The sequence below is a fragment of the Oryzias latipes genome, chromosome 4, assembly GCF_002234675.1.
Source record: "Oryzias latipes chromosome 4, ASM223467v1".
Classification (NCBI taxonomy): Eukaryota; Metazoa; Chordata; class Actinopteri; order Beloniformes; family Adrianichthyidae; genus Oryzias; species Oryzias latipes.
The window spans coordinates 88,264-104,993 of NC_019862.2; the positions used below are offsets into that span (position 1 = coordinate 88,264).

Sequence of the window (16,730 nt, forward strand, 5' to 3'; positions counted from 1 at the left end):
ACTCCTAGCAGGAGTTGCTTAGTACTACAGCAGAGAAGCTGCATGGGGCGGCAAAATAGCACAATTCTTTAAGTGCTGAAGATTATCATCAAGCTTAGTTGTTTTTACTCAAGGGCATTCAAGAGGATAGCTTCCCCATTGACGTAAAGCTTCTGAAGGCAGGCGAGGATAATCCACGCAGCAGTCACTTGCTAACGCTGTCCCCTGAGATACATTAGACTGGGCACCTAATCATAGTTTGTGGCTGTCTTCGTCTCTCAGAAACTCTGGCTTATGATACTCTCCATCCAGTGGTACTAGACCCTTCACATCTGCTCATCAGAAACTATGTCAATGAGCTTAGGTACCCGGGTCCAGAGCGTGTATTTGCTGAAATTCAACGCAAATACAGGATTCTGCGAGGCAGCAAAGTAATTTGGAAACTCCAGAGAACCTGCATAGTCTCAAAAATGAAGAGCAAAGCCATCAGTTCCGAAAATGGCTGACTTGGCACTAGCTCGTCTCCATTTCAAAGGTGGAGAGAGAAATAGTTGAATGAGGCATTTGCTGCTATGTCTCCAGACCTCCAGTGACTCTTTTTTTTTTTTTTAACTTGTCCTGTCCAACAGCTGGGCAAACAGATGAGGGCTGAAGGCCTTTTCTGTTGGACATATTTTATTTTAAAAACAGGGGTTATGAATCTTCAGACAAACAAGAGGTATGTCTGAATAAACCCCTTTTGTAATCGAGACCAAACTTTATTCATTTCCATCATATTGGAAAATCTTTTGTGTTGGACCGGACGGAAAAGGAAAGGGGGGGGGGTGTAAAACCATGAAGCAGCATAAAGCAACAAGTTTCTGGATGGTTATACTCATTACAGTGAGGTTCAAATGAAATACACATCTATAAGGGCGGGGCCTGTCTACACACACACTCAGATGTTATAACATACCTGCTTGCTCCAAAAAATATTCCCATGTCAACATATACACAATACCAATAATATTCACACAAGCGTACTTCGCATGCCTTCAAACCAACTAGTGTGATATTTCATTTAATCACGCAAACTATTTATGTAAAGGTGAGCTAACACCTGTGCTCTAGTGAGTGTTTACGTTCTTCTAAAATGGATGATGTAATGCGAAAAGAATAAGGGAGAGTGCCCAGCCATCCCCACACCAAGACCCCCACCGCAGTAGTAGCGGCAGCCAGAACCCCCCCAATGCCCGCACGGCAGGAGATAGAGCACAACCGCCCCCCCGGGCGACCACATCCCCCACCCAGGCCAGGACCAGCAGGACCGCCATGGGGGCCCCTAGAGCCAGAGAGCAGAGAGGCATGGGGGGACAGAGAGCGCAGCTCCAGCCCAACCAGGAGAGCAGCCCCCCCGCCGCACCGGGAGGGCCCAACCCAAGGCCCCGCCCCAGAGGAGCGCCCACAAACCCAGACGAGCACCTCATCACCACCCAGGAGTTCCCCCCGCCCCAACCCCAGGTACGAGCCAGGACCCCCCAAGGGAGACCCGCTCCGCGATCCAGGCAGCCACCCACCCGGCCCACGGTTGGTCCAGGAAGGGGCAAAGCAGGGGCCAGCCGTCCCCGCCCAGGAGGAGGGCACCCAGGAGAAAAGGGGGTTCACTCCTGGAGAGCTCTGGTCAGACCTCTACGGGCCGAGAAAGCAAACCAGCCGGGGCGAACTGCCGATTGCCTCAGTGGAGACCCCAACCCGTCAAACCTCAAGGTCCCGTACCAATAGTGGACCCTCCCCTTCCCCCAGGCAGCCCCCCACAGGACAGGGCCAACAAGGCCCCCAACCCACCCAGACCCTGTAGCCCTGGTGGATGTCACTCAGAGCAACCGCAGGCCCCAAGAGGGTTGCCCCGCCCCGTCCCAGAGCCAGGGAAGGAGTGATCCAACCCCCCAAGCCAAGACCTCCAGTGACTCTTAGCCCCAAGTAAGATTCAGTTCCATTTCAACCCCCCTGCTTCTCCTCACTTTGGTGGCGCCTGGGAACGGGAGATCAGATCTGTTAAGACAGTGCTGTACATGACAGTGGGGCACAGCCCATTCAAGTAGAAGTGCTCCGAACAGTGTTGATAGAAGTGGAGAGTATTCTGAACTCGAATCGTCTGGGCTATGTGTCTGCTAATGTTAGTGACCCTGATCCCGTGACTGTGAATCGTCTTCTGATGGGGCGGCCCAATGGAAGACTGCCACCACAAGTGGTCAAAGAATGAGCACCTGGGGCAAAGACTGTGGAAACATACTCAGATGCTTGCACACCATTTCTGGACCCGCTTCATCGAATTGTACCTTCCCAGACTTCAAATACGTCAGAAGTGGCAGTCCTCACCAGACCCAATAACGGAAGGCTCAGTCACCATGATCGTGGATCCCCAGCTCCCAAGGGCACTATGGCCTATTGGGCATGTCATCAAGGTGCACCATAGCCGAGATGGGTATGTCGGGTCAGCTGACGTGAAAGTGAAGGACAGGGCCTTATTCTCACACACCAACTAAAAGAAAAAGCCACATCCAGGCCTTGCAGTAGTGCTCAGGCCGGCATTCCTGTTTTGAGAGGGGTGTCACCCACGAACAGTGTTGTAATACACATCCTCATCTACATACACATAGCTTGGTGGAACCTTGGTGTAACATATTATATATTTTATATTGTGGTATAATTTTACATATAACAGTAAACCATTGATCAATATATGACAGGGACATTTCATACAGTCAGGACCATAAATGTTTGGACAGAGACACATTTTTGCTAATTTGGTTTCTGTACGTCAACACAGTGAATTTTAAATAAAACAACTCAGATGCCATTGAAGTGCAGACTTTCAGCTTTTATTCCATGTGTTGAACAAAAAGATTGCAGAAAAATGTGAAAAACTAAAGCATTTTTTAAACACAATCCCTTCATTTCATGGGCTCGTAAGTAATTGGACAATTGACTTTCATGCTATTGCATGGGCAGGTGTGGGCAATTCCCTTGTTATTTCATTATGAGTGAAGCAGATGAAAGGCCTGGAGTTGATTAGAGGACTCGTGCTGCATTTGGAAGATTTTGCCGTGAACAGACAACATGCGGTCAAAGGAGCTCTCCATGCAGGTGAAAAGGAGCCATCATTAAGCTGAGAAAACAGAAGAAAACATGCCAGAAATCGCTACAGTATTAGGAGTGGCAACATCAACAGTGTGGTACATCCTGAGAGAGAAAGAAAACACGGGTGAACTCAACAACGCAAAAAGACCTGGACGTCCACGGAAGACAACAGTGGTGGATGATGGCAGAATCATTTCCATGGGGAAGAGGAACCCATTCACAACAGCCAACCAAGTGAACAACACTCTCCAGGAGGTAGGTGTATCAATATCCAAGTCTACCATCAAAAGAAAACTGCATGAAAGTAGATCCAGAGGGTACACTGCAAGATGCAAGCCACTCATAAGCCTCAAGAATAGGAAGGCTAGATTGGACTTTGCTAAAAATCATCAGTAAAACACGGTGGAGGCAGTGTGATCTGCCGAACTTAGTCAGTGATGAAATGTACAGCCGCTTTTCATCATTTAACCGCTGGCTCTCTAGATGGTGCCCAGAAAACGGCGTTTGTTTTGTGGATAACTGGAGCGCGTTTTGGGGGAAGCCCGGTCTCATGCGGAGAGACGGCGTCCATCCCACTCGGGACGGTGCCGCTCTTCTTTCTAGAAACATTTCTGCTAGGATTAGTCTGTTAACCTGACAATCCAGAGACGAGACCCGGGCACAGAGCAGCAGTGTAAAATGCTCCTCTGCGCCTCCTTTAGGGTTAGTGCCGGTGCAAAACCCATGCAGGGAAAGTCAAGCAGGTCCGAGCTTCAGCTTATGTGCTGAAAGACAAATAAAAGGAGCGCGTCATAGAAACCTTACAGTGACAGACAGCAGTTCTCACAAGCAGAATTATGATGTCATTAAATGCGGTTTATTAAACATTCGATCCATTTCCTCCAAGTCCCTATTAGTCAATGAGTTAATCATTGATAACAACCTTAGTCTTTTAGCCTTAACAGAAACTTGGCTCCAACAGGATGACTATTTTAGATTGAATGAAGCAACCCCCCCCACTTATGCTAACTATCAGAAATCCAGGATTTCAGGGAAAGGAGGTGGTTTGGCAGTAATATCACAGTCTAGCTTACTTCTCAGCCCTAAAGTTAAAAATGCTTAAAATTCATTTGAAAGCATCATATTGTCTATAAATCACCCAAACAGGAAAACTCGAAAACCTGTTTTACTCATAATTATTTATCGCCCCCCCCGGCCCATATTCAGAATTTTTAACTGCGTTTTCCGACTTCCTATCGACTATTGTCTTAGATTCTGATCAAACTATAATATTAGGGGATTTTAATATTCATGTTGATGACCCCAGTGACTGCCTAGAAAAGGCTTTTGCAGCTTTATTAGATGATGTTGGTTTCACCCAAAGTGTGAATGAACCCACTCACTGTCATAAGCACACCCTGGACCTTGTTCTAACCCATGGTATAGAGATCAGCCAGCTGAGTGTCCTTCCTCTTAACCCCATCATTTCTGATCACTTTATGATTACCTTCCAGTTTACACTGGAACATCCTTCTGCCCCAGTGAATAAGAAACAGCTTAGAAGAACCTTAACTGACCGTTCTGTGTCTGAGTTTAAACACACAGTTCAGCCAGTACTTAGTGATATTCTGAGAAAATACTCTGAGTCCAGCTCCCATAGCATCAGTCCTAGTATAAATGACCACTTTGTTAATGATGCCTTACAATAAAGAAAAAAAAAAAAAAAAAAAAAAATGATGCCTTACAATCCCTCAGGAGTACACTCGATGTTGTTGCCCCCCTGAAACCTAAGTTTGTTAGACAAAACCTAGTAGCACCGTGGTTTAACGCTGAAACTTGTTCTCTTAAACAAGAAACCCGTAAGTTGGAAAGAGAATGGCGCCACTCCGGTTCAGAGCAGTCTCTGGATATCTGGAAACATAGCCTATTAAATTATAAAAAAGCCCTGCGTAGAGCTAGAAGCCAGTACTATTCAACCTTAATATCAGAGAATGGCAACAATCCAAGATTTCTTTTTAGCACTATTGCTAAATTAACTCGCAGTCAGAGCTCATTAGAACCACAAGTTCCCGTTTCTCTCAGCTCTGATGATTTTCTTACATTTTTTGATAGTAAAATCTCAAATATTAGACATAAGTTAAATCAAGTTATTCCTACTATCAGCCCAGAACAGGCTGAAGCGGTAGAAATGGAGGCATCCATAGAAACCTCTGTAACATTAGACTGCTTCACTATTGTGGATCAAGCGGAAATAACATCAATTATTACGTCCTGCAAATCCTCAACGTGTCTGTTAGACCCAATTCCCACTAGACTTTTTAAAGAAACTTTTCCCCTAATTAATGATCCCATATTAACAATGATAAATACCTCTCTGGAAATGGGTTACGTGCCACAGTCTTTTAAATATCCAGTTGTTAAACCTCTTCTGAAAAAGCCCAGTTTGGATCCTAGCATCTTGGCCAACTATAGACCAATATCAAACCTGCCCTTTATTTCTAAAATCCTAGAAAGAGTTGTAGTTAAGCAGCTTTACTGCCACCTACAGCCACTTTGAAGACTTTCAGTCGGGGTTTAGACCCCACCACAGTACGGAAACTGCATTAGTTAGAGTCTCTAATGACTTGTTATTGGCCTCAGAAAAGGGACTACTTTCTATTCTGGTCCTGTTGGACCTCAGTGCAGCCTTTGACACTATCGACCACAGTATGTTACTCCATAGACTAGAGCAGGACATTGGGATCAGAGGATCTACTCTCCAGTGGTTTAAATCCTATCTGTCCGATAGGTATCAGTTCGTTAATGTAAATGGCCATTCCTCTCAGTGCACTCGAGTCAACTATGGAGTCCCACAGGGCTCAGTCTTGGGACCGATCCTGTTTACGCTTTATATGCTACCCCTAGGAAACATAATCAGGAAACACAGCATTAATTTTCATTGTTATGCCGACGATACGCAGTTGTATTCATCCATGAAGCCTGACCAGAATGACCAGATAGAGAAAGTGAACGCCTGCATCAGTGACATCAAGACCTGGATGTCAATTAATTACCTCCTCTTGAACCCAGAAAAAACTGAGGTCATTATACTTGGTCCTAAAAACCTCAGAGATGCTCTGTCTGCTCAGATAGTCTCCTTGGATGGCATAAGTATAGCCCCCCAATTCCACTAGACTGGATTACTGTAACTCCTTGTTAGCAGCGTGTCCTAAGAGTTCCTTAAGAAGTCTCCAGCTTGTTCAGAACGCAGCAGCTAGATTGTTAGCTGGAACTAGCAGAAGAGATCACATCACTCCTGTGTTGGTTTCACCTCACTGGATCCCAGTTGATTCTAGAATTAAGTTCAAGATCCTCCTGTTAACCTATAAGGCCTGACATGGAATGGCCCCGTCCTATATTAAGGACCTCATAGTCCCTTACCACCCAAACAGAACACTTCGCTCGCAAAATGCAGGACTGCTTGTGGTTCCTAGAATTAGTAAAAGTACGGTTGGAAGTAGAGCATTTAGCCACCAAGCCCCTGTCTTATGGAATAAACTCCCAGCTCATGTAAGAGAGGCCGACTCAGTTTCTACATTCAAAGTTAGACTTAAAACATTCCTCTTTGGACAGGCTTATTGTCAGACTAGTTAGTATTCAGAGATTATTTAACTTAATGTTAATTTGTTTAAATTAAACTTAATAGTAACTATTTGTTTTAAAAGGCTGCTAGAAGTTGAAGCTGGGGTAACTATGGTGCTCTGGGGTTCTGTCCTCTTTTCTCTTCTACTTCTACCCTTCCTCTCTTCTCCATTCTTGATCATTATTCATCATTTAGTTCTCCATGCCTCTGTTTGGTGCAGTGAGATTCATGTATTGTCCCTCTTTTCCTCTCCCCTCCTGGGGAGTGGGAGTGCTTCCAGACTCCTGTTGGCTCATCCGTGCTCCAGTTGCTGACAGTCTACCTCGCCTTTGCTCCTGCTCCTACACCTGGCTGTGGATCCTGCCTCTGGCTCGTCTCTGGGTCGTCTCTGCTCTGTACCTGACAGAGTACCTCGTCTCTGCTCCTGCTCCTACACCTGGCCGTGGTTCCTGTCTCCGGCTCGACTCCCGCCTTTGACTGTCCCCCCAACTACGGCTGGATGAAGCTCGTCTGGTTGATTTTATATATGTAGTTGTAGATTTAGATAAGTTAATTCTTCGCTAAGAGTTCTGGTAAATCGCCTGTCCGTCCTGGGGGAGGATCCCTCCTTCATGTGGGCACCCCTGAGGTTTCTTCATTTTTTCCGGAATCCGTTTTTTTTGGGAGTTTTTCCTTACCGCGAAGGGGGGTCTAAGGGCAGGGATGCCAGTATAGCTTAGTCAGTTTGTTAGTTCATTTTAAGTATTTTCCTATTAAACTCTTTGTATTCGTGATCCTTTTGAGTTCATGTTTTACTTCAAAGCCCATCGAGACGACTGTTGTGATTTTGGGCTATACAAATAAAATTGAATTGAATTGAATTGAATTGAATTGAATTGAATGGTCTGGGCGTGCATGGCTGCTAGTGGCACTGGGACACTAGTGTTTATTGATGACGTGACACAGGACAGAAGCAGCCCAATGAATTCTGAGGTGTTCAGAGACAGACTGTCTGCGCAGATCCAGGTGAATGCAGCCAAACTGATTGGACGGCGTTTCATAATCCAGATGGACAACGACCCAAAACATACAGCCAAAGCAACTCAGGAGTTTATTAAAGCAAAGAAGTGGAATATTCTGGAATGGCCAAGTCAGTCACCTGATCTTAACCGAATTGAGCCGCATTTCACTTGTTGAAGACTAAACTTCAGACAGAAAGGCCCACAACAAACAGCAACTGAAAGCCGTTGCAGTAAAGGCCTGGCAGAGCATTCAGAAGGAGAAAACCCAGCATCTGGTGATGTCCATGAGTTCAAGACTTCAGGCTGTCATTGCCAACAAAGGCTTTTCAACCAAATGCCGAAATTTCCGGACTATAAGCTGTCATACGCTTTCGACCCTGCGGCTTATTCAATGATGCGGCTAATTTATGGATTTATTTGACGGCCGCCGGAAGTGCACGCACAGTCTCGTAGGAGAGGCTGAATGCATGATCCAACTTCCAGCAACAAGCCCTTTTGTTTTAGACACACCTACAACTAGCCAAACAGCATGGAGCTCACTTTAGCTATTAGACACTTGGTCCAATAAAAGAAACACCCATGCCAAGCCCCATCCCACAATCCTTTGGTGCCATTAAACCCAGCGTGACCGCCACTACAATATGACGCAGCTTTCAAGTTAAAAGCAATCATTAAAAGCAGTGTGAAAAAATCCACTATCATCGACGGGTTTGGAAAAGCCGGTCTGCTGCGTGACGGAGAGAACAGCGTATGCTCAGGAGGGAATTTAGGAGAGAAGTCAGAGTGACACTAGACCATCTATTTAGCAGATCCGTAATATACGAGATGATCTTTTAAACATGCTTATATATATATATATATATATATATATATATATATATTTTTTTTTTTTTTTTTTTAACTTGTCCTGTCCAACAGCTAGGCAAACAGATGAGAGCTGAGGGCCTCTTGTGTTGGACATATTTTAACAAGAGGGGTTATTCATCTTCAGACAAACCAAAGGTATGTCTGAATAAACCCCTTTTGTAATTGAGGCCAAACTTTATTAATTTCAATCATGTTTGAAAATCTTTGGTGTTGGACTGGACGGAAAAGGAAAGAGGGGAAGAAGAGAGAGGGACGTTAGAGAGAGGGGGGGGTAGGAGGGTGATAATAGGAGGGGAAGGGGGGTAAGACCATGAAGCAGCATAGAGCAGACAGGTTTACTGGTTGTTTATCGTTACGGTACGGTTCAAATGTAGTACAAAAAGGGCGGGGCCTGTTCACACACACTCAAATATTATCAACACACCTGCTAGCCGCAAAAATGTCCACATGTCAACATGCACACAAAACAGATAGTGTTCACGAACGCATACCTATGCCTTTAAACCAACTAGTGTGAAATCTTTCATTCATTCAATCATGCAAACTATTAGTGCAAAGGTGAGCTAACACCTGTGCTCAGGTGAGTGTTTATGTTCTTCTAAAATGGATGGTGGAATGTGAAAAGAAGGAGGAGGAGCGCCCAGCCACCCCCACACCCAGACCCCCGCCGCAGCAGCAGCGGCAGCCGGAATTCCCCCAATGCCACACGGGAACAGGCAGGGAACAACCGCCCCCCGGGCGACCAAGACCGCCACCCAGGCCAGGGCCAGCAGGACCGCCGCGAGGCCCCCAGAGCCAGAGAGCAGGGAGGCGCAGAGGGAAAGAGAGCGCCGCCCCAGCCCAGCCAGGAAAGCAGCCCCCCGCCGCGCCGGAAGAGCCCAACGCAGGGCCCCACCGGAGAGGGACGCCCACAGCCCCAGACGAGCACCCCACCACCACCCAGGAGTTCCGGGCATCCCCCCGCCCCGACCCCAGGTACGAGCCAGGACCCCCCAAGGGAGACCCGCTCCGCACTCCAGGCAGCCACCCACCCGGCCCACGGTTGGTCCAGGTAGGAGCAAGGCAGGGGCCCGCCGCCCCCGCCCAGGAGGGGGGAACCCCGGGGAAAAAAGGGCGGCCCACAAGGGATGTTATAAATATGGCCCGACCAGGCTCGGCCATGTTGGAAGTTTGGCGGGGCCCAGCGCCCAGGGGCAAGGACCAGGACCCACCCCCCAGGGACACGAACACCCCCGGCTCAGGTGTAATATGAACCCCCCCACCGCATGCTTATATTATTGTTATGGTTATTATGAAGCGCCTGTTAGCTCATCATTTTATTTTTTATCCGTGTGGTCAGTGCTTTTTTGCGGCAGAACGAAACCGGAAGAATGGTTAGGTGAAGGCTAACATGCGCTAACAACAACATTTAGCCTGGATGAACATAAAATTGATGCAGGAAATGCCACAATCTGCAGCTTGGCTGAACGTAAATATGTGGGAATAACATAAGCCTTTCTTTTGTCAGGACACGACTAGAAACACAAATCCACGTGTTTGAACGGTTTCTAAGGACTGAGCGGCATTTTGCTTTGAAGAGCTCACACACTGCCAAAAAGCCGCTGTGTGAGATGGAGACGTGGTTCTCCTGAATTCGGCTGCTCGTTCACATAGTGCTGCGGGACAGATGGCAGTCTGTAGCCTCCCTCCCGTAACAAAGCATCCTCCCCGCCCCTCGAACACAAAAAATTAAGTCCGGCTGCGCTGCTCAGAGACACGGTTCGCTCCGTCCACCAGCAGCCGCGCCCCGCGTGCAGGGACTGGACGTCAGGGGGCACGAAGTGCTCTTCCCTGGTGCCCCCCTCGCGAGGGGTGTCGGAGAAGATAGGAAGGGAAAGACAAGGAGCCCGCGGGGCAAGGGCGGAGCGCAGAGGCGTCCGCGGAGCAACGGTGTGACACTGTTGTGGAAGGAAACTTCTAGCGCATGCCGCGCTGATAGGGGCGCTTTAAAGTCACTACTGCTCTCTTTTACTGGTATGTTTTATTAACCAGCCCCTTTACTACCATATTGCTGCCGCGGAAGGAGATAGGAGCTGCTCTCCCGTTCTCCCCTCCTTCCGTTGCAGCTCCCTCCTCTTTTTTAAACATGCACGCGGTTTCAGCACATATACAGTGAGGTCAATAAGTATTTGATTACCCTGTGATTTAGAAAGTTCTCCCACGTTCTCCCAGAAAACATGGAGGGGTCTAAAATTTTTATCATAGGTGCATTTCCACAGTGAGAGACAGAATCTGAAAAAACATTCAGAAATCATGTTGTACAATTTTTTTAAACAATTTATTTGTACATTACTGTGACAAATAAGTATTTGATCACTTGGGTTAAACAACTTTAATATTTGGTACAGAAGCCTTTGTTAACAATTACAGAGGTCAAACGGTTCCTGTAGTTCTTCACTAGGTTTCTACACACTGCAGCAGGGATTTTGGCCCACTCCTCCACACAGATCTTCTCTAGATCTGTCAGGGTTCGGGGCTGTCGCAGAGCAACACGGAGTTTCAGCTCCCTCCAAAGGTTCTCTATTGGATTTAGGTCTGGAGACTGGCTAAGCCACTCCAGAACCTTAATATGCTTCTTACGGAGCCACTCCTTGGTTTTCTTGGCTGTGTGCTTCGGGTCATTGTCATTCTGAAAGACCCAGCCATGACCCATCTACAACGCTCTGACTGAGGTAAGGAGCTTTTTTCTCAATATCTCACAATACAGAGCCCAGTTCATCCTCTCCTTCACACAGTGCAGTCGTCCTGTCCCCTGTGCAGATGATACTTCCACCCCCGTGCTTCACTGTAGGTATAGTGTTCTTGGGATGATGCTCCTCCTTTCTCCTCCAAACACGCCGAATGGAGTTAAGACCAAAAAGTTCTATTTTGATATGCTTCTTACAAGGCTTCTTACTGACCACAAGACTTTCTCCCATGACTCCTCTGGATCATCAAGATGGTCATTGGCAAACTTCAGACGGGGCTTGACATGGGCTGACTTCAGCAGGGGAACCTTCCATGCGATACATGATTTTAAACCATGACGTTTTAATGTATTACTTATAGTAGCCTTGGAAACGGTGGTCCCACCTCTCTTCAGGTCATTGACCAGCTCCTCCTGTGTAGTCCTGGGCTGATTCTTCCCCTTCCTTAGCATCATCGATACCCCACAAGGTGAGATCTTGCAAGGGGCCCCAGTCCGAGGGACATTGACAGTCATCATTAGCCTCTTCCATTTTCTGACAATTGCTCCAACAGTTGTTCTTTTCTCACCAAGCTGCTTGGCAATTGCCCCGTAGCCACTTCCAGCTTTATGAAGGTCTACAATTTTATCTCTTGCGTCTTATGACAGCTCTTTGGTTTTGCCCATGTTGATAGTTAGACTTCTGACTGATTGTGGGGGGGGGCACAGGTGCCTTTATGCAAGCTAACCACCTCAAACAGGTGCCACTAATTTAGAATCATGAGCAGAGTGGAGTTGGACTATTTAAAAGCAGAACAGCAGGTCTTTGCTGATCAGAAATCTATCTGATAATCAAGTGATCAAATACTTATTTTTCACAGTAATATACAAATAAATCGTTTAAAAAAAAATCATACAACGTGATTTCTGAATGTTTCTTCAGATTCTGTCTCTCACTGTGGAAATGCACCTATGATGAAAATTTTAGACCCCTCCATGTTTTCTAAGAGGGAGAACTTGCTAAATCACAGGGTGATCAAATACTTATTGACCTCACTGTACATCCTCAATCTACAACACAGTGTGGCGACCTGAGGGATAGCCCCACCTTAAGCCCCCAAGACTCATGGGAAGTGAGTAATGACCATTTTGTTGTTCAGTTATTTAATTTGTCCAATTACTTACCAGCCCATGAAATGAAGGGATTGTGTTTAGAAAATGCTTTAGTTTTTCACATCTATGTCAACATATTTATGGTCCTGACTGTAGGTGGATTGATGGTCATGTTCATGTATTTTATACCAATTGCAGTTGTCACCTTAACCCCCAGCTTCTTGCTGATGGTTCTGCAAATCATTCTGGTCTTGTGCAAGAGTACAATCGTCGCCCTTTAATCCACTGAAAGCTCTTTAGTGTTTCCCATGTTGGAGAGTTTGGAGTCTGACTAATGGACTGATTCTGTGGACAGGCGTCTTCAATTCAGGTAACAGGTTGATTAAGCGAATCTAATTGGTCTGTGCGAAACAGAACTCTTAATGGTTACTTGGGCATCAAATACCGTACTTATTTCCCTCAGTGAAATGCAAATAAATGCATATTAATTCATTAAAGACATTTTCAATTTCTCACTGTTCAAATGAACCTATCATTAGGATGACAGGCTGTCTATTTTTAAGTAAGCAAACCTTCAAAATCAGCAAGGTATCAAAAAAGTATTTCCTCCATGATTATTTTAAAAAGAAAAGTTCGTACTTGAATTTTTTTTACATGGAAATACAACATTAAATCCACATCTCATAGCAGCTTTTAGATGTCTCTGACTGTATTCTTCCTTTTTTTGTAAACCTCAGCAGAAGTACTGGTAAAGAAGTTCTAATAATGGCGAGTGTGTTACCTGGTGGACAAACACGTTGTTGAGGTGATTGGTGAGGCGGCGGGCAAATGTGTCCCTCAGATCGGTAAACATCTGCTGCTGTTGTTTCACAGACAACAGCTTTTCATGGCCTGAACAGAGAAAGGTGCACAACTTTCCATTCAAACGAAGACAAAAAACAGACGATCACGATAACAAGGCTTCATGTAAATTTACCTGGTCGGAGGGCAACATTCATGCACTGCAGAAGGGCTTCAGAGGCGTTGATGCAGGCCTCAATTCCTTTAGAGGAGGTGAGGTCCCCATCCTGCAGAGCTCTGATGTGTCCCTTAGACAAGTCCATGTAATTCTGCATGAAAAAGTGAGTCAAAGCCCATCTGAGAAACTCAAGCTCAATTCTCTGACACCTCTGGACTGATTCAAAGAATTTGTTACCACTAAGAACTGGATCTCATCCAGAAGTTTGCCGTTGTTAGTGTTGCTGATTTGAATTAGGCGGTTGCTCTGAGAGATCTGGTCCATCTGCTCCTTGACGCTCTGAAGCATTTCCTCATAGCTACTCAGTTTCCCCTCTATGGTGTCCACCTCTCCAAGTGCCTCATCTAGCAGCTGCATCAGGATATTCACCTGCTTCTCTGACGCCATGATGGACTGAATGTTGGCCTAAAAGAGACAGAAGATGAATATTGACAAAGATGATAAATATGGCTCTGAAATAGTTGGTTGTATTACTCACCCCATCTAAGACCTGCAGTTCCTTGAAGAGCTTTTCTGCAAAAGCCTCAGCGTTAGAGATGGCATACTCGCACATCTCCATCATGCTCTCAATGTCCTGCTCCTCTCGGGTGCTGAGCTCCTGGTAGTCATCCAAAGCATCCTCATCGCCCCCTGCGACACTTTGACTCTCGCCACTTGGCACAGACTCTGAATAAACAAACAGAAAAACAAACAAAAACACAAGACGAAGGCTTATAAACATAATCAGAGATTTCAGGACAAACTTAAGTCTCGTCAGTTCTGGGATACCTGAATGTGCACTACCTTGAAATAGTTTTGAAGAAGTACATGTTTACAATGACTAAAATAATCACAAAATGGAAACAACCTACGGTAGTGAGATGAAGACAACAGAATAAAAATGTCTACTTATGAAATAAAACTAGAAAAAAGAATCAGTAACTTCTAAGGTAAAAGAAACTGAACTAGAGCCTTAGTCACATGCTCCCATATGGGGGTTGATCAGTAGAGGTGCTGCGGCTTTTTGGGTTATCCAGGCCCATGAAAGTCATAAAGAGAAGCGGCTGCATCTTAAAGAGAGTGCAGGTTCGTTTGGCAGTTCTCTTGAGGCTCATATCATTGTCTTGTGTGAAGTAAGTGTATTGTGAAGTATTTGTAAGGAGAATGCGAGGTACATGCATTTATGACGCACTGGTGATACAGTCGTACAGTGTACTAAATGCCACACTCCAGTCATTAGTAAGGAGCGAGTACTGGCGCCTTACCAAACGCACACCATTGCAGCACACATTAGGAGTGCAGCTGATATGCAACTGCCCATAGGACACCCACACAAATAACGCTCTAACCATTTAATTTCCTCATTTCTAACAGTCAGGTCGCATGCAAGGAGCACGCACTTATCATTTCTAACAGGCTCAGTGGAAAAGATTCAGGTGGGTTAAAAAACGTGTTGCATAAGTGTTCCCTACAACCTGTCGCCCACAGCACGTCCATAGAAAAAAAAGGTTTACAAACATTTTCTGTAAACGGGCCACTGAGCGGTCTACGATTTTGAATTTTCATTGAGCCACCTGCATGCCCCGTAAAGGTTTTCCCTTTTTTTTTTCCCTACAGACATCTCGTATCCACCCGTAAGGGCAGTTGTGACTAAGGCTAAAGATATGAGAAACCTGATGATGCATTAATGAACAGATACCTCTAAAGAAATTCTATAAACAAACCTGGAGTTTACAAGTAAAAAATATGTTTTAAGGGCCTAAAAGATGCTTTAGAGTAATCAAAAGCCCCCCCTCCCACATGTAATGAAATGACTGAAATGAGAGGAATCAGGAGGGCATGAGTCTAAATGAAATGGCAGTGACGTCATGAAAATACGACCGAAAGGGAGCAGAATTTGTCCTACCAACCTTCTGCTTTTGGAAGTTCTGGCCAGAGAAAGTTTTAGAGGGAAAAGTGAGAGTAAAGAAGAATTTAAAACAGAAAAAAATACCACAAACCATGATACAAAAAAGAAAAATGTTCTTCAAACATCTTGAAAATAAACAAAGTAATACAATCATAAATAAAAGATCATCAAGATATGAAACAGAAACATTGATGTGAGCGTGAGATTTTGAAAACATTCCAATGAACCAAGACCCTGTGTTTTATACACCGACCAAAAATATAAACGCAACACTTTGTTATTGCTCCCATTTTTTATGGTATGAACTCAAAGATGTGAAACATTTTCCACATACACAAAATAACCAGTTCTCTGAAATATTGGTCACAAATCTGTCTAAATCTGTGATAGTGAGCACTTCTCCTTTGCCAAGACAATCCATCCCACCTCACAGGTGTGCCATATCAAGATGCTGATTAGACAGCATGATTATTGCACAGGTGTGCCTTAGACTGGCCACAAGAAAAGGCCACTCTGAAATCTTCAGTTTTGTTTTATTGAGGGGGTCAGGGGACTCAGACAACCAGTCAGTATCTGGTGTGACCACCATTTGCCTCATGAAGTGCGACACATCTCCTTCGTATAGAGTTGATCAGGTTGTCTATTGTGGCCTGTGGAATGTTGGTCCACTCTTCTTCAATGGCTGTGCGAAGTTGCTGGATATTGGCAGGAACTGGAACACGCTGTCGTATACGCCGATCCAGAGCACCCCAAACATGCTCAATGGGTGACATGTCCGGTGAGTATGCTGGCGATGCAAGAACTGGGATGTTTTCAGCTTCCAAGAATTGTGTACAGATCCTTGCAACATTATCATGATGCAACATGAGGTGATGTTGTTGGATGTACGGCACAACAATGGGCCCCAGGATCTCGTCACAGTTTCTCTGTGCACTCAAAATGCCATCAATGAAATGCACCTGTGTTCTTCGCCCATACCATAACCCCACCACCACCATGGGCTACTCGATCCACAACATTGACATCAGAAAACCGCTCACCCACACGACGCCACACACGCTGTCTGCCCTGAACAGTGTAAACCGGGATTCATCCGTGAAGAGAACACCTCTCCAACGTGCCAGACGCCATCGCATGTGAGCATTTGCCCACTCAAGTCGGTTACGACAACGAACTGGAGTGAGGTCGAGACCTCGATGAGGACGACGAGCATGCAGATGAGCTTCCCTGAGACGGTTTCTGACAGTTTGTGCAGAAATTCTGTGGTTACGCAAAGCGATTGTTTCAGCAGCTGTCCGAGTGGCTGGTCTCAGACGATCTTGGAGGTGGACATGCTGGATGTGGAGGTCTTGGGCTGGTGTGGTTACACGTGGTCTGCGGTTGTGAGGTCGGTTGGATGTGCTGCCAAATTCTCGGAAACGCCTTTGGAGACGGCTTAT

At 45.7% G+C, this 16,730-nt stretch overlaps 1 protein-coding gene across 7 annotated transcripts in view; it reads right to left on the reverse strand.

Moving 5' to 3' along the window:
- The window catches only part of exoc1 (exocyst complex component 1), a 34,656-nt gene that overhangs the window by 14,835 nt on the left and 3,091 nt on the right, over nt 1-16,730 (reverse strand). For 4 of the 7 annotated variants that reach the window (XM_023953875.1, XM_023953880.1, XM_023953878.1 and 1 more), the window contains exons 5-9: nt 15,293-15,310; nt 13,882-14,069; nt 13,581-13,808; nt 13,362-13,494; nt 13,167-13,276 (exon numbers count right to left, since the gene is read on the reverse strand). In XM_023953875.1, the coding sequence (XP_023809643.1) occupies nt 13,167-13,276; nt 13,362-13,494; nt 13,581-13,808; nt 13,882-14,069; nt 15,293-15,310 (677 nt within the window). The remainder of the gene's footprint in view (nt 1-13,166; nt 13,277-13,361; nt 13,495-13,580; nt 13,809-13,881; nt 14,070-15,292; nt 15,311-16,730) is intronic. The other 3 variants (XM_023953881.1, XM_023953879.1, XM_023953876.1) reach the window with 1 other exon arrangement.